At 38.9% G+C, this 26,987-nt stretch overlaps 1 protein-coding gene across 1 annotated transcript in view; it reads right to left on the bottom strand.

Annotated features, from left to right (window-relative positions):
* The window catches only part of LOC132155961 (synaptotagmin-9-like), a 30,270-nt gene extending 5,565 nt beyond the window's left edge, over positions 1-24,705 (bottom strand). Inside the window, exons 1-5 of the mRNA XM_059564753.1 lie at positions 24,256-24,705; positions 18,647-19,109; positions 17,386-17,938; positions 7,065-7,185; positions 2,375-2,546 (exon numbers count right to left, since the gene is read on the bottom strand). Coding sequence (XP_059420736.1) covers positions 2,375-2,546; positions 7,065-7,185; positions 17,386-17,938; positions 18,647-19,109; positions 24,256-24,403 — 1,457 coding nt within the window. The 5' untranslated portion in view covers positions 24,404-24,705. The remainder of the gene's footprint in view (positions 1-2,374; positions 2,547-7,064; positions 7,186-17,385; positions 17,939-18,646; positions 19,110-24,255) is intronic.
* Positions 24,706-26,987: the final 2,282 nt, after the last annotated feature.

The raw sequence follows: 26,987 nt of genomic DNA, 5'->3' as shown, positions 1-26,987 counted from the left end.
AGGCCCAATCCCAGTTCTACCCCTTAGCCCTTCCCCTTTCCCCTACCCCTCCGTTTCGCGTGTTCACGTGAAGGGGTAGAGGTGTCTCAATTCTCTTTTGGTTGGAGGGGTAGGGGTAAGGGGAAGGGCCAGATAGCCCTTCAAACAAAGATTTTTCGGGACCACACTTCAAACGAAGGGGTATGAATTATCTTGGCAACTTGGCTGCCTGAGCGAAAGAAAGACACATAAATGTAAGCTTTTTTTGGCATAAATAAAGATTTTAACGAAAAGTATTCATTTGTTTTATGTTACATTCAAGTGGGAGTTCATATTAATGGTAATGTTACTCAAATAAATGTTTGCAAAAAAATCATTAATATTTGCTGACGTCATATCATTACAGACTGCATGATAGTGCCACAGCATATGTCTGATCAGGGCGATAACTGCCGTAGACATTGATGGGGGCTAACCCCCCCAATAATTAGAAATCACTAAACCATTTTCTCAAATATTGCCTATTCGAGAGAGAGAGAGAGAGAGAGAGAGAGAGAGAGAGAGAGAGAGAAATGGCAGTTGCGTGTATTCGCGTCTGTGCGTTTATCTTTTTAGAGTGAGTTTACTTAAAAACAGCGATTGTATCCTCTCGTCGCTGGAAAATATAATGTAGCGATTCAGTATTTAAACTGTATTTAATAAAAGTCGTGGGGCGGCAGCATTGACAAGTTTATTTTCTCCTGGATGTGTGAGCTGCGTGATTTCCGATATGTTTGTGTGTCAGTAAGCAGCTCATTAATTCAGAACGATAATTAAAGGCTCTAATGCACACCAGCACACCAGTATATGTGTGTATTGTAAGAGCCAAACGACGAATTATGGCGTGTGACTGTGACCTCATGGTAGTGGTGTCCCAATAGTTAGGGGAATATTTTCTCCCCTACCCCTTGACACTCTGTTTCAAGGGACAAGGGGAAGGGGTAGGGGAAGGGGAAGGGGTATAAAATAGAATTGGGATTGGGCCTAAGTATAGCCTTAAAAGGGACCTATGATGGAGTGTTACAAGCTGACTGTGCATAGATAAGATCCCTAAAGTTGCAAAGAGTAAAGTCTCAAAACCAAAGAGATATTCTTTATCAAAGTTAACCCCCTAAAACAGCTCATTCTAACACGCCTCCACATGTCTATGTCACAATGTTGAAATATTTTTTCCTAATGCTGCCCAAATGTTCACGCAAAGAAAGAAGTCGTGCTTTCAGTAACAGCAGTTAGTGTTGAAGCAGCCATGTCAGGGGAGATGCTGTGTATTTCTAGTGGAAAGCAAAAGCACTTTATTTGTCCTTCTGAAAGAAGATGCATTTAGGAATCTTTAAGATTACAGTCAGCTGTCTTAAGCATCTGTGGCTTGTGTACTGCAAACACATACAAGCTTCATCACTGTGTCTGTCACGCGACTCCCTTTCGGCTTAAACTGAAGTTAAAACTAAAGACATTATTAACTGCTTTACATTTATTTTGAAAGATGAAGCTCGCGATTATGGAAAGGGGCATTACATTTCCGATGAGTGCTTGCAGTGTTCGTCCAATTACAATGCAGTGGGTCAGTTGGCCAATCAGAGCAGACTGCTCTTGTCGGAAGGAGGGACGTTGTAGAAAATTATGTGTTTGAGAGAGGTGGGGCATAGATGACCTACAATACTGTACACTATTTGAATAATAATATGTTTTTGACCCTTTAAGCATGTCAAAATATCCTGTTACACCAAATACACAAAATAATGATCGCTAAAAAGCAACATATGAGAGGCCTTTAAAGTTCACAAGAATAAGGTACATCCTTACATTTTCTAAGTTTTAGCTTTGCTTACTAACCTTGTCCATGTAAAGTTATTTCCATGAATAACGTCTCAGTATTAAACAACCCAAACAATGCTACACTTACCAATAAATAAATAAAAAAGGTGAATGAGAACAAAGAGAATATTCTAATTCGCAAGTAAATATCTGTCTTTAAATGATAATCCTAAAAGTCGCAAATCACATTTGACACATAAAAGTGGAATAATCTTTAGAATATTTTTTGAAGGTGAAAAAAATATATAAAATAAAAAATAGAATGTCACGTCCCATAGAGTTCCATTGTAAGTGTCTTCTGTAAATGTCATTATGAAGGATGAGTCAAAATTTATGTCTGGTAATCCACACCATTTAACATATGATTTGCACAGAGCTGAACTTGTTTTGAAACCGGAACATTGCTTAAAAATCAGAAAGACAAAAGGAAAGAAAAAGAAGACATACCAAGAAAGCAATCATATTTAATTTCAATAGTTGCCTTATACCATGTGTCTGTAATGGGCAGAAAGGACACAAAAGACATTCAGGAGACTCTCACCGGTCATAGTCCATTACAGCTACGAGAAGGCTGATTTGGTCAATGTTCTCTGGAGGGACATCAAACACTATGGCCTCATTGTACACAGGGTTTAATGTGTTCCTCTTAGTAGAGGTTTTTCTTTTCTTCAGTCTCCGTCCATCACACATCAGAGAAACTTTCACATAAGGATCTAAGAAAAGAGTCCATGTGAGTAGTGAAAATATGTAATGTTATCATATAAAGAATATATATATATATATATATATATATATATATATATATATATATATATATATATATATATATGGCTTAGAGCCTTTCCCAGATGTGCAATATTCTGTAAAAATAGAACTGTATGAGAATGTAGTTGTTTAGACTTCAAATCTATTTGAAAATTTGCTTCAACATTTTCGGAGATTTGAACTCCAGAGTGTCAGCGGATGTGCAGTGCTCATGAAACCGCCGAGAGCAGATGTACCTCAGCCAGTTCTTCTGGAATTTACTGCTGGCTCTGATGTCTAAATAGCTGTTAGACATGAGATAGCATGTGTTTGGGGTAAATCTAATGGGCTATCTTTGATCTCATTAATCTATTATTTGTTCTAGAGCAAATAGTTTTTGCTGAAGACAAAGTCTCATAACATTATACATTATGCCTTTGTACTTTTGACTGATTTGCCTAGCAAATTTTATGATGGCTGTTGTTGTTGTATATTAAATATTATTATTCAAAAAATAATATTTAATACAAATAATAGTAGCAAATAAACTACGGACTCTCTCTTTTCTAGCATTTTAAACACAGTTGTTCCTTTACGCTTAAGGAAAGTTAAGGAAACCAGTATGACACCATGGTATAATGAGCATACTCGCACCCTAAAGAGAGCAGCCCGAAAAATGGGGCACAGCTGGAGGAAAACAAAACTTAGAGGTATTTCATATTGCTTGGCGGGAAAGTAACCTATCCTACAGAAAAGCATTAAAAACTGCTAGATCTGATTACTTTTCTTCTCTTTTAGAAGAAAACAAACATATCCCCAGGTATTTATTCAATACAGTGGCTAAATTAACGAAAAATAAAGCCTCAACAAGTCTTGACATTTCCCAACATCACAGCAGTAATGACTTTATGAACTACTTTACTTCTTAAATCGATACTATTAGAGATAAAATTGCAACCATTCAGCCGTCAGCTACAGTATCGCATCAGACAGTGCAATATAGACCCCCTGAGGAACATTTCCACTCATTCTCTACTATAGGAGAGGAAGAATTGTATAAACTTGTTAAATCATCTAAACCAACAACATGTATTTTAGACCCTATACCATCTAAGCTCCTAAAAGAGGTGCTTGCAGAAGTCATAGATCCTCTTCTGACTATTATTAATTCCTCATTGTCATTAGGATATGTCCCCAAAACCTTCAAACTGGCTGTTATTAAGCCTCTCATCAAAAAACCACAACTTGACCCCAAAGAACTAGTTAATTATAGACCAATCTCGAATCTCCCTTTTCTGTCCAAGATACTAGAAAAGGTGGTATCCTCACAATTATATTCCTTCTTAGAGAAAAATGCTATATGTGAGGATTTCCAGTCAGGATTTAGACCGTATCATAGTACTGAGACTGCTCTCCTTAGAATTACAATTGATCTGCTCTTATCATCTGATCGTGGTTGTATCTCTCTATTAGTTTTATTGGATCTTAGTGCTGCGTTTGACACAATTGACCACAACATTCTTTTGCATAGACTTGAACACTTTGTTGGCAGTAATGGAAGTGCATTTGCATGGTTTAAACCGTATGTATATGACCGCTATCAGTTCGTAGCAGTGAATGAAGATACCGATCGATCACAAGTGCAGTATGGAGTACCTCAAGGCTCAGTACTAGGGCCGCTACTCTTCACACTTTATATGTTACCCTTGGGAGATATCATCAGGAAACATGGTGTTACCTTTCACTGTTATGCTGATGATACTCAGCTCTATATTTCTTTGCGGCCCGGTGAAACACACCAATTTGAAAAACTAATGGAATGCATAGTCGATATAAAAAACTGGATGACGAGTAATTTCTTACTGCTAATTTCTGAAAAAACAGAGGTGTTAATTATAGGACCTAAAAACTCTGCATGTAATAACCTAGAACACTGTCTAAGATTTGATGGCTGCTCTGTCAATTCTTCGTCATCAGTTAGGAACCTAGGTGTGCTATTTGATCGCAATCTTTCCTTAGAATGCCACGTTTCTAGCATTTGTAAAACTGCATTTTTCCATCTCAAAAATATATCTAAATTACGGCCTATGCTCTCAATGTCAAATGCAGAAATGTTAATCCATGCATTTATGACATCAAGGTTAGACGATTGTAATGCTCTCAAAAGGCAGCAGCAAGAGTTCTTAATAGAACCATGAAGTATGACCATATTAGCCTGGTCCTGTCAACACTGCACTGGCTCCCTATCAAACATTGTATAGATTTTAAAATATTGCTTTTTACTGATAAAGCCCTGAATGGTTTAGCACCTCAGTATTTGAATGAGCTCCTTTTACATTATAATCCTCTACGTTCGCTACGTTCTCAAATCTCAGGCAATTTGATAATACCTAGAATATCAAAATCAACTGCGGGCGGCAGATCCTTTTTCTATTTGGCGCCTAAACTCTGGAATAACCTACCTAACATTGTTCGGGAGGCACACACACTCTTGCAGTTTAAATCTAGATTAAAGACCCATCTCTTTAACCTGGCTTACACATAACATACTAATATGCTTTTAATATCCAAATCCATTAAATTTTTTTAGGCTGCATTAATAAGGTAAACCAGAACCGGGAACACTTCCCATAACACCCGATGTACTTGCTACATCATTAGAAGAATCGCATCTACGCTAATATTAGTCTGATTCTCTATTATTCCGAGGTCACCCTAGCCACCAGATCCAGTCTGTATCCAGATCAGAGGGTCACTGCAGTCACCCGGATCCAGTACGTATCCAGACCAGATGGTGGATCAGCACCTAGAAGGAACCTCTACAGCCCTGAAAGACAGCGGAGACCAGGACAACTAGAGCCCCAGATACAGATCCCCTGTTAAGACCTTGTCTCAGATGACCACCAGGACAAGACCACAGGAAACAGATGATTCTTCTGCACAATCTGACTTTGCTGCAGCCTGGAATTGAACTACTGGTTTCGTCTGGTCAGAGGAGAACTGGCCCCCCAACTGAGCCTGGTTTCTCCCAAGGTTTTTTTCTCCATTCTGTCACCAATGGAGTTTCGGTTCCTTGCCGCTGTCGCCTCTGGCTTGCTTAGTTGGGGTCACTTCATCTACAGCGATATCGTTGACTTGATTGCAAATGAATGCACAGAAACTATTTAAACTGAACAGAGATGACATCACGGAATTCAATGATGAACTGCCTTTAACTATCATTTTGCATTATTGACACACTGTTTTCCTAATGAATGTTGTTCAGTTGCTTTGACGCAATGTATTTTGTTTAAAGCGCTATATAAATAAAGGTGACTTGACTTGACTAGCATTTAATAGTAGTATTTAGTGTTGAGAAAAACATAATTTGTTACATTATTCCACCGTTAGATGGCTGCAAGCGACTGTTTTATTTGTGAGTCAGCAGTTAAGACTTTTATATTGAAGGAGACTGAAACAGGGTTGTAAACAAGGAAGTTATTTTTTCTTTCAACAACACCTTGTAAGATGCAGCCAACAAATGAACTGAGCAGTGCTGTCATCAGAAATCACTCTTAACAGATTGAAAGACAAAGATATCACTTTCCTCAGTGGAAATTCAAAGTAATGTTTTATGTTGAATATGAGATTGAGCTGAAGAATGAATGCTGTATTAGATACAGCTAATCACACTCACTCAGTCCACCTCTCTCTCACTATACTCTATTCTAAATAACACAGTGAGCTTTTAATACAGTAATACAATAAGCTTTCAATGAAGCAAATCAATGTTCTTCCGTTACTAGTTCTAGAGTGACATTTTCAAATTAGTAACAGAGGCTTGGGCTCAGCTGTTAAACTGACAAACTGAGATTTGAATCCACGTCAGAAGGAAAGTAGTTCCATGCAAAGGAGGGTTTTTAAAGACACTCCATTGTTGTCTTTTTTATATTTACACACTTGTGCCAACAAACTGTTATATAAATTCGATATCACACTCTTAGTTGTGCAATATGGCTGTATATCAGCACGCTGTGTATTACCTATGACTAAATACATCATTATGACAATTTAAGACCATAACCTTTTATCAATTATTGTAGTATTGAACACAAATTCAAGGAATGACCAGAGATGGCAAATGTACACACATCCTTTACTCAAGCAGAAGTACCAATACTTATGTTTAAAAAGACTTTGGTAAAAGTTGAAGTACTGACCACACTTTTTCACTCAAGTTAAAGTTAAGAAGTATGTGCTCTGGCATGTACTTTAGTAAAGAATAGCCATTACTACTGCGTGTTTTAGTGTCATGCTGGTAACTTTACCTCACAACATATTATTACATTAATATAAAAGACCTTACATTACACCAGCTTAAAACTTTATCTAGCCTCTTACATATGATACCATTAGCTGCAAATCCATAAATTATGTTAATGATGAAAGAAAGAAAGGTAATATGTCATTTCAAACTGTAGTTTAATAGATCCTGAATCTGCTCATACCTGAAGCTCCAGTGATGTCCATGGCTTTTAGATTTCGTGCTTTTATCATGGTGATGGTCAGTCGTCCGGCAGTGGGTAGATAGCATAGAGAAAACATCAAATCCCCCAGATCCACATTGTCCTGGCAACAGAAACAAGATTCATTTTATCACATTTACTATTCTACCTGTACAATAAACACTTTCATCCATATCAATGACTGTTTGATTCAGTTATTTATTCATGCATTTGTTCATGTATTCACTCATTTACTCGATTTTCATTGAAAATCATGCAGACCATGGTAAATATAGATTACATGGAGTTCACAAAGGAAGTAGCTGCCACGTTTTTAATATTTTTTCATGGCACTTTGCATAATATCAGAACAACACTAACGTCAGCAGCGTTAAAAAGTAACAGCCTCGTTATCACTTGCTCTGGAAATAACTCAGCCGAGAATGTGAGATGTGATTCTCTATATAACACCTATTCTTTTGAACTTCAATGAATCACGGCTTACCTCCAGTCTGTTAAAAAAAGGAGGATTTAACTGATGAGATTCGTCTGCACCTGACCATCAGTTCACTGCAATATGTACTTCACCAACATTGTTTAGACTGACAGAATCCAGAAATTGCAAAAAAAGAGATGTTATGCTGATTGGTATATCCAAGTAATTCAAAACTGCCTGATATACAGAAGGACAGTTGGTTATTAAGCAAATAGAAATAGATTTTTATTTTGAAACGTGTGAGTATTCTTGCTGTGGTAAATTGAATGTTAAAAATTATGTTACATTTTACATGCCATTTAATGCAATAACAGACCACAGTAATAGACCACTGTGAGAATGGATGGATGGATGGATGGATGGATGGACATAATGAATGAATGAACGCAGAAGCCATGTTTAGCAAACAAGCGGAAAACAAAAAATGTATGCGATCAGAATTGCATTCAATCAAAAGTACAGATTATTTAATACAGAACACACAACACACATTGCTTATAAGATGTTTTCTATCAGTGCATCTGTGAAAAAAAAAATTCCTAAAAAAAGTCCACACTGTAGTAGTCTCTTAACTACAGTGGTGGATGAGGAGATACCCCCTGTCTATGTAAAGCGCTTTGAGTGCCTAGAAAAGCGCTATATAAATGTAATGAATTATTATTATTATTATTAACTCTTGATTTTGGAACTGAGGGTATCCAAGGACGAGACGAGCATCTGTCAGACACTATATTCTTCTTTTTTTTTATAATGCAATTTACCTATCATGTCTAAATAGTCAGTATACAGGGTGCAAAAAAATAAAAATAAAATAATGTTCTGGGCGGCAATGAGATTTTATAAGTTCATACCAGACACTCCGTTGTATGCCTGAAGCTCATGCTGATGATAACCTGGGGTTGTGCTGGTGGTAGTGCTTTAATGGGTTTTGTAGAGGATCTTAGAAGCTAGTGCTCCTGCCATTTAAAAGGGTTAACAAATGCTCAAGGGCAACTGCTACTCTTCTATAATGATGTTTCATAGACATATTGCCTGGCTTACTAAAGACTTTAGCAGGTTTTTCAATGCAATTAGGATCAACATTTCATGGAGAGCGAGAACATACTGCAAGTGTTATTAGAAATTCCATCTGGATAAATTACTCACTTTCAGGCAACATATCGTCATCATTTAATAGTAAATTTACATAATTTCTTAGTTGACCAAGATAGCGGCGCCTACATATTGCAAGGCTCAGCTTCTCTCCAGTTTTTGCAAAATTTTGCAGTATTTTTCCTGCTCATCTTGGCCCTGTTCGCACTGAACAGCTTTGCCTTAACATCTTACACCTGACAGGAGCATTTGGATATTGGTATGCACTTTTCCAACATTTTTATCACCAGTCCTCAACTCATTCCTGAGATCTCCAGAACACTCGAGGCTATGCACTCTACTCGGCCAGGTGGAAGAGCTCGCAGGAGATCATAAACAAAGCCCGGGAAAGCACACAGGGCTAAGCTAACTAAGTTAAAACAAACACCACCCTGGCTCTGTTTACCTAGTATTATTCTTGCTAATGTGCGGTCATTGGTGAACAAACTGGACGAGATACGACTTGGCATCACCCACAGTAAAAGACTTTTGGATTGCAATGGTTTCACAGAAACATGGCTACATAGCGACATACCCAATAATGCTATTGAGCAAGCCAGACGCTACTCCAGGCAGATAGGATGGCAGATGACTATGGCAAGACCAGAGGCAGAGGATTGTGCATTTATGTTAACAAAGCTTGGTGTACAAACTCTGTCATTGTTGGGAGACACTGCTCAGCTAACCTAGAGTTTCTCATGGTTAAGTGTAGACCTTTTATCTGCCATGGGAGTTCACTTCCACAGTTATAACTGCAGCATATTCCACCGGATGCTAATGCCAAGCTTGCTATGAACAAACTGCATGCGGCCATTAATAAACAACAGACAGCACACCTGGAGGCTGCATTTATTGTTGTTGGTGATTTTAATCACTCCAACTTAAAAGACAGTGTTCCCCAAATTCCATCAGCATGTTTCCTGTCACAGTAGAGGAGACAAAACGTTGGATCATGTTTACAAAAACATTAAAGGAGCTTACATTGCGACCCCCCCTCCCCTACCTGAGACAGTCTGATCACCTTTCTTTGTTTCTCACCCCTTAGTATTCACCCCTCATCATCCGTGTGATGCTCTCCAAATCAGTATAGCACCATTTTCGCAAATTTGAGCTGTACGCAGATGGCGTATGCTCTGCGCTGCACCAATGCGTTGTTTGCTTTCAAACCAAAGCGTAGATACATTTAGATACGTAGATTTGTCATTTTTTATATATATCGGCATCGGCTGATATCCGTGTTTAGTAGCGCCGATTTAAAGTCAGGCACGTCGGCGGGCAGCCCCGTGTTTTTGGTGCGGTGGAAAGTCAGGCGGGAAGGAAGTCGACCGGAAGTTGAAGTCGGCCGCGTGCCGCCATCTTGTAGCAGAACATCACTTGCGTTAGCATCCCATTGACTCCCATTCATTTTGGCGTCACTTTGTCAGCGAATAACTTTACATCTGAGGCGTTTAAAGACTCCATTTGTCCATTATTTATTTCTAAAGATACACGACAATGTATAAAGGGCTCCATTACCTTCTATGTTACATTATGGCCCCGTAGAAACAGTTTTTGTAAAAATAGGCTAACGATTGCGTCATAACCACTCGACTCTCTGTCGCAGAGTAGAGAAATTACCATACAGATAGGAGGAGAAGCTCACAGGCAATCGTGGAGACGTCAAGAGAGAAGCCCATAGATACAAGCCCTGGCGTTACATTTTAAAATACTATACAAAATAATTAATCAGAATACTTACTCCTGCTCACTCACGCCAAAGAACTCCCCGCTCAAGCTCGCCGTCTCTGCAAGATTAACGATGGCAGTTTGCACGTACAGCTACTAGAAGATTTACATCTGTTAGACAGGTTGCTGACGTCATAAAGCTTAGTTTGAGTCTGCGCGTCAGAAACGGAAGTGCTAAAAATCGCTAAAAATGGGCTTCACTTGTCTAAATTGAGTTCCAATGGGGTCGCTGTGTCCATTTCTTTTACTGTCTATGTGGAAAGTGCTGCTGCCGCTGCATGTGAAGCACCCCAAGCCAAAACTTTTGGAAGATTCAACAACAGTCCTGGGAGATAAATGTAGTCAGAAAATTCCACTCTGTAAATGGGGTGGAGAAGTTGGCAGCTCTAACAAACACTGCAGCCTGACGTTACCAAAGTAAACTGTCTCTGACGTTACTCTGACCCGCTCACAGACAGCAGCGTGCTCGGAGAGACAGTTGTCCTGGAGCTGCCCAGAACAGTGAATGACATTTGTTCGGAAGCATGGCTTGATGCAGACAAATAACCAGTTTTCCATCCAACTCATTTGTATTTAGGGATGTCAATATTCGATAATTTCCATGATCGATCGTCGTTTAAATAACGATCGATTAATAACCTTAATGCTGCAAAATGCGTCTGCAGCGGTATTATTATTATGTGCAAAAGTCACTTGGAAAAAAAGATTTCTCACCCGAAGTAAAGGGGTTTTAGTCTGAATAAAATGCTAGTAGCAGGACTGTAAAATGAATAGATGTGATTATGATCATTTGATAAAATGAAGAGAGCGCGCCATACGTTTGAGATCATGTTACTTTGCTGACTGTTTCCCGTCAAGGAGACAGCTGAATGCGTCTCTTTAAAGGAGCATTGCGTAGGTTTTGAAATTTCTAACCGTTACTGACACCAGTGGCCGTTAGAGGAACTGCAGCCAGTCTCATGCTCGTTCTCAGTGCGCACGCTCTTTTTTTTTAACTAACGAGGAGTGTCTGTGGGTGTCTGATTTGTGCTGGAGGCTGGTCGCTTCTTTCCATCCACAGAGTCCATTTGAAAACACTATTGCCGCTGCTTACTATAATGGCTGGCGTGCCGTACGGTTGTAAGCCCAAGTAGACGAGAACGAGCATGACGTCACATTTTGTGAATTTTCGCGCCAATTCGGGCCCGACTCCTCCACACACAATTGAGCCTACAGGCTGATAGAGGCAACCGTGGTGGACAGTCGAGGTGTCGTTCTTTTTTTTACATCATGATTGGCTCATACATGTACAAATGAAAACTCTATCTTAAAGATTTTTTTAAGTAAAAACCTCCACATAGCTCCTTTAAATGGTTTCGTGGTGCTCGTTGTTGTATTTTAAAACGCAACTGCAATGTTTTCAAATGACACTATAGTAGTGGTGCAACGGATCATCATTGATCCTTGATCCGTTCAGATCAATATCTTCGGTTCGGCACACACGTGACCCGCGGATTGATTTATGAAAAAAAAAAAAAAAGTTGCGCATGTTCAGTCCACACTCAGTGGTCATGGCGAGCGGAGGAACGGGGGAGCTTGAACGCCCGCGCATTTTGGCTTCCCTGTCAGATATAATGATGAAGGAAAGAGGTTAGAGTGAAAAGATTGTGCCAGATCTTTATGAACAGGAGGAGAAAAAAGTTGTGGATGAACTATCCCGAACATCCTCTGTTGCGCTCACGACAGATGGGTGGACGTCCAGGGGGACGCAGAGCTATGTGACGATAACTGCTCACCATCACAGCATACTGGAAGATGAGAAGTCTGGCTATTATGTTAAAAAAGAAGATATTATGCCATGTGCACTTGATTTCATATATTTTAATTTAATAATTTAATCTTAATAAAAAAAAAGACAAAACGCATGTTTATTTGTCTTGGCCTTTTTTTTTTTTTTTTTTTTTGCTGATCCGAAAAATGATCCGATCCATACGAGGACGAGCGAGCGCGGGTTTGCCTAGATGTATTTGGAGGTTATTGCTCACATCTCGTTCTGCACATATCCAAATGTTTCCATATTCGCAATGTATCTGAATGTTAAACTATAATTTTTTTTTTTTTTTTATGTAAACTACACGGAAAAGATCATCCTCTTCACATGAGCAAAAACGTCCGTGGACCGGTATACTACGGTCTATTTAAACTGACCAGTGTAACCTTTTATATGTTTGGTTGACTGTACTTTATTTTAATAATGAACAGACTGCGATGTAAGTTTGAATTTAGAATGCACCTTAGGTGTTCTGTGTCATTTATACCAAACACAAATGTTGCTGGTTGCTAGTGTGTTTGCAGTACTGCTGTTATTTAAAAAATTACTAAAATTGTATTTACTTAAATGTATATTTAAGTTTACATTTATGTTCCAACAAACTTGAAAAATTCTACTTGATAAATGCTCTAAAACTTTTATGTAAATGATTGACACATTGATTTTGATTTTGATAAATGATTTACCGTGCAGTGCACAAAATTAAGATTCGAGAGATGGTTCTAGTCAGTGCTCAATAAATGATGATAAGTTTAGAAATGTTGTGCATCCACTTATTATTAGTGTGACATTTAAGCATGCAAATGAAGGGGAAAACTTCAAGATATCGGCCTTAAAAATCGGCAGCACATATCAGCCATCAGCTAAACCTGACTTCTAAACATCGGCATCGGCTATAGAAAAACCCATATCGGTCGATCTCTAGTTTCAAGGCTCCCGGTTTTCATCCAAAATATCTTAAATTGTGTTCCGAAGATGAAAGACATGGGGTAAGTTAATCATGACAAAATTTTAATTTTGGAATGGAGTATCCCTTTAAATCACTGGAGTCACATGGAGTACTTTAGCTCATAAAAAAAAATGAGCACCAATGAGCTGTTTTTGGGAGGAGGAACGAAGTTCTTACTGGGTGTGAAATGACATAAGGGTGAGTAATTAATAACAGAATTTCCATTCTTGGGTAAACAATCCCTTTAACATCCTTGTTGTTCCTGGAACAACATTCCAAACAACCAGTCAGAATTCAGATATAACCTTTCAGTAAATATCTGTTTTAGGCTTAAAATCACTGTTAGGTGCTGGGTTAGGTGCTTCTACACTCTTGTTAATCAGCTATAATTTCCCACTGATTTTAGGAATAACTTATGGGTAGGGTTAGTTTTAGAGGTAGAGATTGGGTTAAATCTGTATTTTTAATAATAATGTTGATCCAGGATCAACAAAAGATGTTGATCCAGGAACATGTCGTACTTGTCAAAATCACGGCGATCGTGTGAACAGCATGTAACAAAACTTTAAAAATGAGAGCCTATAGACTATTTTTATGTGAAGGACTCCAAGAGATACTATCATAAAATCCAAGGGAAACTATCATAACAATGTAATTTTAATGAACCTCATCTGTCGACATGATGTCGGTAAATCACACTGGCTGTCACTTGCTTGCATTACTATGCTGTGTGCAAGAGCATGAGCACAATGGACACCAGTGTAACTAATAAAAAGGGTTTCTGAAGTCTGCATAGAGCCCTTTAACAGCTAAAATTGTATAAGTTAATTTTTACTGTCGACAGTGAAATAGCTTGAGCCATCCTCTAGGACTAGGGGGTATGACAAAACAGTCCAAACTTCTTTTGGACGTCACAGGACATAACAGCATTCAAATAAACAGTCATTTTTTGTCTTAAAGTGAAGTGAAACAGTTAGTCAAGTTTACATTATTTAGTAAACTGATTTCCACTTAAAAAAAATAAATAATATATATATACATATATATATATATAAAGGATTCATTTAACCATTTCAAAAAAGAGTTCATCAGAGTGTGTTACGTCACGTGGTTGGTTCGCTCCATTGCAAATATAAGCATTTTTTACATTTTTTGAACACACAAATGTGCTTGGTTTTCATCATAATTGTATGAATATCCAACACCAAACTGTTTAAATCACAAAGTTTTGATCGTGGTATCCCAAACATTGTTTTCATAATGCAAGGCGCAACATGATGTTGTGGTATTGCCGGCCCAAGACTCAAACCCAAAACCTTAGGGTTAGGAGTCAAACTGTCTAACCACTAGAAAAGTTTATTATTCTTTTATTATTCTTTTAAAGTTTATCATTGTTTTAAGCCTTGTCAGTTTAATAATCTTTTTTTTAAGCCATTCAAGCATGAGACAGCGCTAAAGAGATTTCAATGGAGTACTTGCATGCTGTGATTGACCATTTCTCTGCACACACACTATTGAGTTCTCTTTCATGTCCTCTTGAGCAAATGCACACAAAATTATGCCAGTTATGTTGTTTTGACAAGTATTTATATAAACATGTGTTGTTTCCAACCTGCCCTTCACCCCGAATCAGCAAGTTAAGGACTTCTTCCACCCGTAACAGTAGTACTGCTCAGTCTCCTAGCCAAATCGGCTGAAATACAAAAGCAGTCTGACTTAGTATGGACTCAACAGTCCTTCTACGTACAGGTGGGACAATAAATCGATGTCAATCAATAAATCATTGGCACAAGCTGTTAGTAAATTTTACTACAGAACATGTCAAAACATTTTGAACTTCGCAGCAAAGTATAATAAACTCTCTCGCTCGCTCTCTCTCTCTCTCTCTAACACACACTAGAATGAGGTCCTTTGGGGAAAAACATATTTTCTCTAGCACTCAGAATTTTGTATTTGTGATTATGACAGGATTACACTACAGTTTACTGTTTTTATCACTATCATGTTTGGTATATGTTGTAATAATACAATAACTACGTAGGCTACCCAGTACGTGGTGTAAAAATGTTACATCATATATTTTGTGTTGTTATAATAAGGCAACTTGTTATAAATCATAATATCTTCGCCTAACACAGTAGGCTATAAAACACTTATTATTAGTAATCTTCGAATAGTTACACCTTGTTTATTAAAAACTAACAGTGTAAATACTTTAAATTCTCTAAAAGTCATTACCCCATTATTCCCCAATTGTTTCTGTTTACCTACATGTACAGTACAGACCAAAAGTTTGGACACACATTCTCATTTAAAGAGTTTTCTTTATTTTCATGACTATGAAGATTGTAGATTCACACTGAAGGCATCAAAACTATGAATTAACACATGTGGAATTATATACATAGCAAAAAAAAGTGTGAAACAACTGAAAATATGTCATATTCTAGGTTCTTCAAAGTAGCCACCTTTTGCTTTGATTACTGTTTTGCACACTCTTGGCATTCCCTTGATGAGCTTCAAGAGGTAGTCACCTGAAATGGTCTTCCAACAGTCTTGAAAGAGTTCCCCGAGAGATGCTAAGCACTTGTTGGCCCTTTTGCCTTCTGTCTGCGGTCCAGCTCACCCCAAACCATCTCGATTGGGTTCAGGTCTGGTGACTGTGGAGGCCAGGTCATCTGGCGCAGCACCCCATCACTCTCCTTCTTGGTCAAATAGCCCTTGATGCCTTCAGTGTGACTCTACAATTTTCATAGTCATGAAAATAAAGAAAACTCTTTGAATGAGAAGGTGTGTCCAAACTATATATATATATATATATATATATATTGTTATATATTGTTATCCTTGTTTATCTAAAAGTGCACTTTTTCTTGTTTTAAACCTAGCCAAAAACCCATGTGTTGCGTGTGAAACACAGTAGGCTTTAATTAGTATACATTTATTGTGAAATGACTGCCTTTCCGTGTCAATCCATGTTCATTATTCCCGTGAACAATGTGCTTTGACTTTAATTCAGTGCGTGCAGCACAGCAAAAATAGACTCGGTACGTAAATGATGGCTGCACTGCTGCAGATGCACCGCTCCCGGAACGCACTGACGGACCGCAACCTTGTGCAGTATGAACGCTGGAATCCGTTAACATGGGTGCGTAAAAAAATACGCAATGCATACCCACTGTAGACGGAGTATGTGTGAAACAGGCGTAATAACGTAACACTAGAGCACTACTGTGTTTACCCTCACCACGACTCGCAGTCGCTGCTTAGAAGTGCAACATTGTAAAGGGTCCGTCTGAAACAGTGTCGCGCGAACGTTGAGTAATTAAATACATCAGTATAGCAGTATATTAAAAATTAATATTGTAATGAAAATATACACCGGTTTTCAGTATGAAGCGGTTTACCGCCCAGAGAGTCGCTATGCTGAGACCTCCACTCTTAGAGCTCCAGACTGGGGGTGATTTAGTCTTTGATGATTGGAGCTTGAGCCCGCCGTAAAGCCTAGCGGTTTCTCTAGCAGGGATGCTGTTCCTCAAGTCCTGACTTGGGGAAACAGTTACCTGGATACTTATCCCTCAGCATGGTGGCATTGGTATATCGTTCCCAAAGTGCCCTATAGAGGACACAGCGTGGAGTTTCCTTTTGAAAGGGAACGTCTAAGGTTACGCATGTAACCATGGTTCCCTGAGAATAGGGAACGAGACGCTGCATCTCTGTGCCATGCTTCGGTATCATGCCTGTGTCCCTCAGACAAAAAAAGAGGATGATGTGTTCTACATGTGACCTTTTATATCCGCAGTCACTCATTTGCTTAAGTCATTGGCTTCCGCCTGCCAATGCCAAGTTCATTGTCGTTATTTCATTCATGCTTCAGACACCAGCCACACTGACAGCGTTCCCATAGCGCCCTCTAGAGGAAGCAGTGTCTCTTTCCCTATTCTCAGGGAACCATGGTTACATGCACAACCTGAGACATTCCCAGCCATTGTCACCTTTGGCTTGCTTGGTTGGGGAGACTTAATATTCAGCAATATTACTGACTTGACTGCACTGACACCATTGGATAAGACCTGAACTGGCAATTCATCACAGTTTTGAATCTCTCAATTGACTCTTAAATGTTTTGAGGTCTTTTTGCATTCAGACTCATTCTTATCTTATTCTTATTATATAATTTACCTTTAAACAGAAATATGAAAAATCTACTCACCGAAGACACATACTGGATATCCCTGCAGAGTTTTGTCTCCCTAGGAAAGTCTACTAGATCCAGAAAATTGTCAACCACCACCTGCCCAATAATATCGTGGCGTGAAAAACGATCAAAATCATAGATGCTGAAGTGCAACTTCCTTGTTGGCAGGTCTGCATACGCCACAGGGAAGAGGAAGACCTCATCAAATACAGGGTTTAATGTCTTACGATGCACCTTGGTCTGGTGTTTTGTTTTGCGGTCTGGGAGAAGGTAGATTTTTACATATGGGTCAGAAGTTCCGGAAAAGTCCTTGGCAGGGAGGTCTTGTGCTCGGTGCATTTTGACAATGAGCTGCTCCAGATCACAGTCATATTTAAGAATAAAGTGGAGGCGTCCACAACTGCCCACATGACTGCTTAGGTTGTCCTCGCCATCTAGAGATCGTTGTTTGTAGAGTTCTGGTTTTAGCTGGCCCAGATGTATGCCAGTCAAAGAGTCCTGCCTCTGGAACTGGGTTACTGTGAAGTCAGGGTTTGACTGGTTCATCTGACGACGAATGGAACTTTGCCTGTTGACATATAGTGGGAGTTAAAGACAATAATACTGGATATGAGTAAAATAAAATAAAAAAAATATCTCATACCAAATAAATACTTTCAGGCAAACATTTGATACACCATCAAAAAAAAAGCCAAATTAGTGATAAAGAAATATAATAATCCTCTAACAGATCAGAACCTGAATTGAAATCTGTTTTATAGTGACACTTTGCCAATGTAAAATGGATTAACTAACATCTTATTTTGTGTTTCATAATAAAGAAACTCATCCAGGTTTGGATCAAGTGAAGGGTGAGTACATTATGACAGAATTTGCATTTTAGGTGAACTGCCCCTTTAATTTGTTAACAAGATGGCAACAAAAGCAATAATATAAAAGACAAAAATGTTAAGGAACTAGTAACAATTTTTAATATAAAAAGGTTAATATAAACAGCTGTAGGTTGTTTCAAAAGAATGGATATCTTCCTTATCCAGGAATGTTCTTGCCATTTTATGTTGTAATTTTAAAATGTGCAAGAAAACACTGCAAGCCTATGGCATTAAGATTGTCCAACATTAAAATGAAAAAGTTGCTTTATGAGGTCAGTGTCCTGTACTGCAGATGCACTTAGTGATAAACTCTGATTAGACATCAAACTGACCTCTCAGCTAGTCCTACTGTTGAGAGACTGACATTTTACCAGAACATATTAAATTATAGAAGGTTGACTTACCTGACACATGTCGAGAAGAGATCTGTGATTTGCCTCTGCGTTCGTAAGTTGCCATGGACACCATTTTCTTGAGTCTTAGACTCCACCTCCAGCGGAATATCAGGTGAAGTGTGGCTTATTTTGAGGGCTGCCTCGGGCACTGGCATTGAAGGAGGAGATCCTGGAACTGCCGGCGAGACTGGAGTGGGCAGCACAGTAGTCTCTTTTATCACTGAACTTTGGGCATTACTCCGGCGGACGAGGGTGGCATCCACCTCGGTATAGATGGGACGGGGTAGAAGGGGTGGAGGAGGAGGATGAGGATTTTGATGAGGGGAGTTGGCATGACCCTCCTTGGTGCCTGGAGAGAGGCCTCGCTCGCGCCATGGAATCCAGCACAGTTTCCATGAAACGAAGAGAGAGACGCCAAACAGGGCCAGGCCACAAGCAGTCACCACCAATGACAGCAGACTAATGGATATTTCTAAGAGAAAGGGTTGAGTGCATACAAAAAGAGAGTGAGACAAAAATATAGGCCACACACGTATGTTCATTTTACACAAATGGTCTCTGGGCAATAATATATGGGATCCTTAGATGGCAAGGCTAGTGGTAGCAAAAAAAAAAAAAAAAAAGCTGTTCAGGTCTTTCAGTCCTGTACACACTTTTCCGATTTGATAAAAATCTGGTTGTCACTACCAAAAATAATAATAATAAATTGTTTGTAGAATGCAGTTGTTCCTGTCATAAACAAGTCTGTGTGTACACAATGGAACATATGCATTTTGCTGCAGTTTCAAAGTGGCAAGTGGGAAATAAAAAAATAAAAAAACATAACAATGCCTTACAAGTAATCTATCGAGCTATCTATACTATACATAATACATATCATGTTAGGTACATTTCAATATTCTTACAAATAAAACTGTATGTAATATCACACAGAGCCACGGGTGCACTACTGTGGAGTGAGGAGCCAGGAATGGAGGTAGACGAGGAGTACATCAATCCACAGAAGTTTAGTGATCACAAGGAACAAGGAAAACTCACATAGCACATGTAGACATAACAATACTGAATGCCGAACTGAATACAGGGAACTCTATATAAAATCGTGACAGGATGAGGAAATGAGGAGACACAGCTGGGATCATGGGGAGCAAAACACACACAAAAAACACGGAACAAAGTCTGACATTACTCCCCCCTCCCAGAAGATGCGTCCTCGTGCCACACAACATCCAACGGGAAGGGTGGGTGTGTGCTCTTGAGGTCTCCCAGGACATGCATGGTATGGCAGGTTTCCAGAGCGATACCCGTTCACGGCGCCATGGTAGATCAAGACACTCGGGAGGCCATGGCAGATCTGGCAGTTTGGGGCGCCATGGTGGATTTGGCCATTTGGGGAGCCATGGAGGATCAGGAGACTTGGGAGGCCATGGCGGATCAGGAGGCTCGAGGAGCAATGGCGGATCTGGCAGCCCAGGTTGCCACGCCAGAGCAGGTAGTTCAGGAGGCCAAGGCAAAGCAGCCTCTGATACCGTGGCTCCAGCCCCCGTCCCTATGGCTGGAACCCCTTCATCCCCCTACCCAAATATTTGGGGACACTTATGGGGCTAAACTCGGGGACTGGAGCCCTCCCTGGGCTAAACAGGGAATCAGGAGCTCATCCTGGGCTCAACGGGGATCTGTGAAGTGCATACGAGGAGCTGGCACTGGAGGGTGGTCTGGATGAGTAGGCACAGCAAGGCACCTTTGAGGAGCTGTCACTGGAGCCAACTCAGGGGCTGGAGCCGCACTTGGAGCCAATTCAGGGGTTGGAGCCAAAACGGGATCAAGCTCTGGGACTGGAGCCGACACATGAGTGAGCACTCGGGCATGTTCTCAGGTGAAGAAAAGAGGGCCCTGAGCCTGTCACATCTCCTCCTTTTCCTCTTCCGATTCTGTGTAAACTGCTGGCAACCGGCAGCTTGTCATTGCGGTAACCAGCGGGCTTGACAATGGCACAGCCTGCAGGCCTATCTCCGGAGTGGCGAAAGGTGCGGTGGGTTCCATGCTGTGGGGAAAACATGGAAAACAAAAAACTTTCAAATTGGAAAAAAAGAACTGGCAGAAGGGGTGCCGCTTACTGTTTGTTTGTTTGTTTGGTCCAGTATTCTGTCATGGGTGCACTACTGAGTGGAGTGAGGAGCCAGAAACGGAGGGAGACAAGGAGTGCAACTATCCACATAAGTTTAATCGCCGCTCCTGATCCGTTCTCAAGTCCAGCAGGGCCTAGTGTTGCTCCTGATGTAGTGCCGCGGGGGATGAAATAACGTCCATAAATGGCATAGAGGATGGAATCTGCATAGCGGCGGCACTCCTTCTTCCTTTCCCAGGTTTCGGCACCAGTGTAGTAAGTACGTGAGAGGAAAGTAAGAGGACAAAGGGGTCGGCTGGACTGCTGACGAATTTATTAACTCAAATTCAAACTCAAACTTTATAAACACCAATGGTGACTTTTACTCTGACATCAACACAGACACGATCGCACAACACTTCCAGGTTACTCGTTCCGGTTCCGTTTCCGGTTCGCGTCAGCAGTCCGTCTCTCTCTCTCGACTGCTTCTGTCTCTACTGGTATTTTATACTCTCTCCGTGCCAATTACTGAAACAAGAGACAGGTGTTGATAGTTTTTGCCCCAAACCATTCACTTACCGCTCGTCTCCTGATTCTCTCTCCCGCTGCAGAATTCGCTAAACCACGCCCCCCCTGCCACAATTACACACAGTAATTTGTAAAACTCTACACACATTTTCACACCTTAAATACAGATAAGGATTGTGAGGTTACTTCCTTGTCATTACAAAGCCCCGGGTTGCCAATGACCACACTAATGAATGAATTGGATAATCACATCTACCAGGTGTGGAAGCACACATGTGCTAATTTGAAAATGCAGCACTCAGGTGTGCTATAAAACGCAGCAGGTGAGTTCACCTGTCTTCAATAAAAATGGAAGGAGCTAGAAGAACAATAGTGAGAATGAGAGGGGGAGCTCAAAGAGGAGATGAAGGAGGTAGAGGAAGAGGAGAAGGAGGTAGAGGAGGAGGCCCAGGTAAAGGAAGAGGAGAAGAAGGAGATGGAGGAGGAGGCCTAGGTAGAGGAAGAGGATAAGGAGGTAGAGGAAGAGGCCTAGGTAGTGGAAGAGGTAGAGAAGGATTTGAATAGTTGATAGAACCTGAACAAAGAAGACGAGGACCAAATTTGACTCAAGAAATCCGTGCAACACTTGTTGACCATGTTATCAACCATGGACTGACACTGATGGAACTTGGACAAAAAAATACTGTTGTGAATATATTATATATATATATATATATATATATATATATATATATATATATATATATATATATATATATATATCATTTATTTATTTTTTGTTACTCAATATTGTCCTTTGTGTAATCAAGCCCACTCTTAAAAAAAATAAAATAAATAATAATAATAATAATAATAATTTCATCATCTCCTCCTCCAAAAAAATAACAATGTTTCCATGGCATTCAAAGAAAGGTGACAATTTTGGCACAGTGAGACACTGGATAATGATTGTTTTGCTTCTTTTTTTTTTCACTCCGGCTTCATGCTGCTGATTTTCTAATTATAGTTTACACACCCACTTGGTCTGAATGTCTTGATTTCCCATGGAGCTCCCATATTGGCGTATAACTGGTCAAGTGCATCTATTTGCTTATTTAATCACATCCAAGGTATTTGGGAAGCATAAAATACATTACTGTTGAATTTCTGCTGAAATTATGAAGGGAACCATCTAAAATTGTTAAATAATTGTTTGTCAGATAACCTAAGCATCTTGCCAGAGCTGTGGCACATGAACATACTCAGGGCATATAAAATCTGTTGTCTAGCCAAGATCATGACCCCTGTCCTCCTTTCCCTCTCCTACTTTCCTCTCTGCACTATGCTGACCTATAAACAAAAGTGAAAAATAAATAAATACTGAAGAAACTTGCCATTTGGCTGTTTACTCACATCACACCTACATGTGGCAGAGGTTGTACAGTACTGTGTCATTGGGTGTGATAATATATTGACCATCTGTTCAACCACCAAACAAATTGCAAATGTGTGTATGAATGTATGAATAAAAAAAAAAAATAGTTCAGAGACATTGTCACACTCTCACACTCTTTTTTCCTTTCTTTTTTTCTTTTGCCACTCAACCAATATGAAATTACATGTCCATGGCCTGCTATTACTACACTTGTGGAATTTGGGGTATGGTGCAGGCTATTGGCTCTCAGTGAACTAAAAAGAAAAACAAACAAGAATAGCTGTCAATGCAGCTGTGGAGGCATGGTTTGTGAAAGTGCGAGTGAGATGCCAATATAGCTTCTAATCTTGTGCTGGTGTGCTTCTATTGGGGAAGGGGATTCCATTTTGGTTTTCATATTAGCTTGATGACTGTTAGATCTGATCTAATTTACCTCGTGTAGTCATGCAGTTAAGAGATGTTTCAAAATAGTAGTATTGTGCAGAGGGCAATGCAGTTAAGAAGGTTTGATGTTTTGTGTTATAAATGTAGCTTGCATCAGACATTGAGTGGACTTGTAAAAGCTATTATGAAAAAACAACCTATACAACATATTACGGGTGGGAGGTAGATTCAATGCTGGTTACCAACCCCCGCCCCCCCAGTCTTCCTAATTTCATGTATGTATGTATGTTTGAAAAAAAGTAATATTTAATTCAAATGCAACCATTTTCATACTGTACAATGTGGCTTCAGCAATAGCTAACGAATAAAAAATTATAATGATGATGAAATATGGTCAAAGAGTAGGAGATCGATGAGTCAGGCTGTCCTAAGAGGCATGAAATCAAGATTGGGGATTTTAATAAGGAAAGGCTTAGTGTAAAGCTGTAAAGTGTTCACCACCTCATTTTATTTCTCAAATCAGTGTCAAAGTGTTTAGTGTTTTATTATTACTCAGCTGAGGTATTGCTCAACTTCTGTTTTTATGCATTTATCCTACTAATGTTAGTTTATTTATTTGTGATTAACATGAGCAAACTGAGGTAAGTGTCTTGATTAAGGATTTTTTTTTCTCTTGTTATAGCTTGTGAATTAAACCTAACCACTTGGCACACCAGTTATCCCTCCATATCATAAGGGGGAAAAAAGTCTAATGATGACATATATTGGTCAGAAAATCTGGAATTTCCATATCACTGAGTTCCTCTAAGGATCAGGCAATAATAAAATATGGTCCTGCTGCATATATTGCAACTGTTAATAAATACATAAATAGGCCTATTACAAACGGTTTATTTATTCATCTTATTATATTCTTGTTGAGTCTATACACCAAACTGAATCAACACCAAATATCACGTCAAGTAAAGGATATCACAGTGAATGCAATCGTCATTCCTCACATCTTGAGGTTAAAATGGAATAAATTGTTGAGCAACAAGTCAATACTGAATGAAATAAAAAAGAATCTACTATGTAAAAATACAAACGAAGTTGCGATAGTACTTTATTATATTCACACAGTTCCTGATCCTGATGGGGGGGAAAAAAGCGCATGCAACCGTTTCGTGCAGGAGATTCGCCTACCTGAGTCCGAATACCTCGGCCTGGCAAGGTCTCGGAAATAATAAATGAAATCCAAACAGTTTTCATTCTGAACCTCCCCCTTAGAACAAAGATCCGATAAGAGTTCTAGCGCTTTTTGACAAATCTCGTCCTCTCTGTCGACAGGCATTTCCCACCAGCATCCTTCTGGATTGTGGAGCTTCTAAAGCGCAATCCCCCCACAGAGAAACATCATCTCGCGGACAGCATCCCACTCTCACGGACAAATCCGACTTTATTTAACGTGGAAATGTCTCCATCTTTTTTATTATTAGTGGTATTATTATTATTATTCGCAGTTCGGATTTATTGGACACGGTGAAGTTCTTGCGTGATTGAAAGCCAAGTCGCGATGCGAGTGGAGTCAGAAATCAAAAGCCACCGGTTGAGTCTTCACACACACGCGCGAACTAAAGTGTGTCGCTGTCCACGCTCGACGTGGTGCTGAAGAAAGTGCGCATGCTCACAGCCTTAAAGTCGCGTAATTACTGATCACGTTTACTTATTTAAACAATGGTTAAGAATCAATTTATATAACGAAGCCAGGAACTACAGTGTCCACAGATAAATCTGTGGTGTCACCAATTTTTTTTTTTTTTTTTTTTTTTATGATTTTATAGTAGTAATAATTACTGGAGGTACTATGAGGTGTGAAGTACAGAAACTGTGGCTGTCATGTTTGTTTGTCTATTTATAGAACATTTTCTCAAAGCTAGTGAAAGCAATTGGCAATATGTTCTATATTGGTGGTATTTGCCTTCATCTGGCAGGATGTTGTGGTGATTTGCATTAATCAATGAGAAAATCTTGCGGTTGATGGTCTGGGGATGTAATAAATATCAATTTGAGTGGCCACACGGATGTGAAACAATGTAAAATCAATTAAATATCTGACTCGTTTAAAGGATGAATTTTGCAGATAATTGACACAGATCTACAGCTAATTCATGGTCAGTTTATCAGTATTTGCTAGAACCTTATAAGGCAATGTAAATTATGAACCAACCACTTGAACTCTGCAAGCTGGGCTTTTAAATATTTAAACAAGTTTGGTATAATTGTGTGTTTGTGAGTGCGTGTGTGTATTTGTGTGCATGCATGCACCCGTGTGTGTGTGTGTGTGTGTGTGTTTCAGTTTTAAGAATTAACATTCAGCTAGCTTTTGATTTTTGTGTAGAAATAAAGAAAACTATAAAATTCTCAGCCCAGTATATTTAAAACAACATCGGTTAATATCCTGTGCCAAAGTCAAACCTTTTTCTTCTTGTCACCCCCCGTCTGCATTTTCCAAAAGACCGTCTTGAAGTGACCGTGGGGTGTATAAGCCCAGTATGTACAGAAGTGCACAGATCTTGTCCAGTACCAATAATGCAGATACATGTATCTTGTTTTAGAGTAACGTCTGAGCCTTCATTACATGCTTCCTTTAAAAGAGAATACATAATATAGTTATACTGAGGTCATCTTTACAGATGCAAATTTTGAAAAAAAAAAAAAAAAACAATAAACCTAGAAGAGAACAAATTTTAAATTGTATGTTGCTGACTCAAGTGTCATATGATATATATTATATCATATGATATAAATACAAGTCAATGCAAGCCTCATTTCAAAATTCAAATCTAGCCAAAAGCCTGTGAATTTTTGGACTAACTTTTGAAACAAAATAATATACTTTAAAGTAAATGCTGTTTTTATTATTAATTGCAATCACCTGATGCATACTCATTCAGGTTTTAATATCAGATATATTATGCTTATGAGTATTGCAACTATTTGTTTTGTTTATCCCATTCATAAACAGCACCGATGACACTGGGTCAAATACAGTTTTGACAGTTCAGAGCCACCATACAAGTGAACGCCAAAATCCAGAATGGCGATTGTCAAGTGGTCTTTTATTTAATTACACCCCACTATATTTCCATTTATATAATTCAAGTTAATTGATATACTGTACACATAGGATATGATAAAATATGAAATAGAGGACATCTTTGTATGTCAAGGCATTTTGCTTTGAAATGGGTGGTTAAAAATTACACAAATGGAAAGCTGAGAACCCAATAACCCATGTTGATGGCAAGAAAATACCATATGCATTCAATAAAGACGACAGTTTAGCTTTAATAAATCATTGTATTCATAAAAACAGTATTGTAAACTAAACTGATTATAAATCATTTTTTATTTATTATTATTATTATTATTATTATTATTATTATTTTACAAATATCAACAATATATTATGCTAATGAGGATTGCAACTATTATTTGTTTATTTGGTTCATAAACGGCATTAATGCCATAGGATTAAAAATACTCCCACTATCTTTCTATTCAGGCTACTACTACTAAAGAAATCAAAGGTATTTTAACAGTGTAATATTGCTTTACAGAATTTCACTCCGGGGATAAATCCCAGGTTGCTGTTTCTTATGACTATGTATAGAATTTAATATATTCTTAATTGGTATAGTGATGTTATCTCATCAAGTTTAATATGTAAGAGATTTTTAAGAGATGTTTAATAAACACTGAGACACAGATGCACAATAAAAGCGAGATTGAAGAGAACACATTTCCCTGATAAAGGATTGTAGTCTCATTCATAAGGTGTAGTGTATAAACCTTGAGAGATATTCAGGATTGTCAGTCAACTCAAATAATGAATCAAACACAATGGACTAGTTATGTGTCCATGGTGCTTCCCG

Source organism: Carassius carassius, chromosome 13 (genome assembly GCF_963082965.1).
Source record: "Carassius carassius chromosome 13, fCarCar2.1, whole genome shotgun sequence".
NCBI lineage: Eukaryota > Metazoa > Chordata > Actinopteri > Cypriniformes > Cyprinidae > Carassius > Carassius carassius.
The sequence above is the reverse complement of the archived record's forward strand: the minus strand, read 5'-3'. Positions and strand labels throughout refer to the sequence as shown.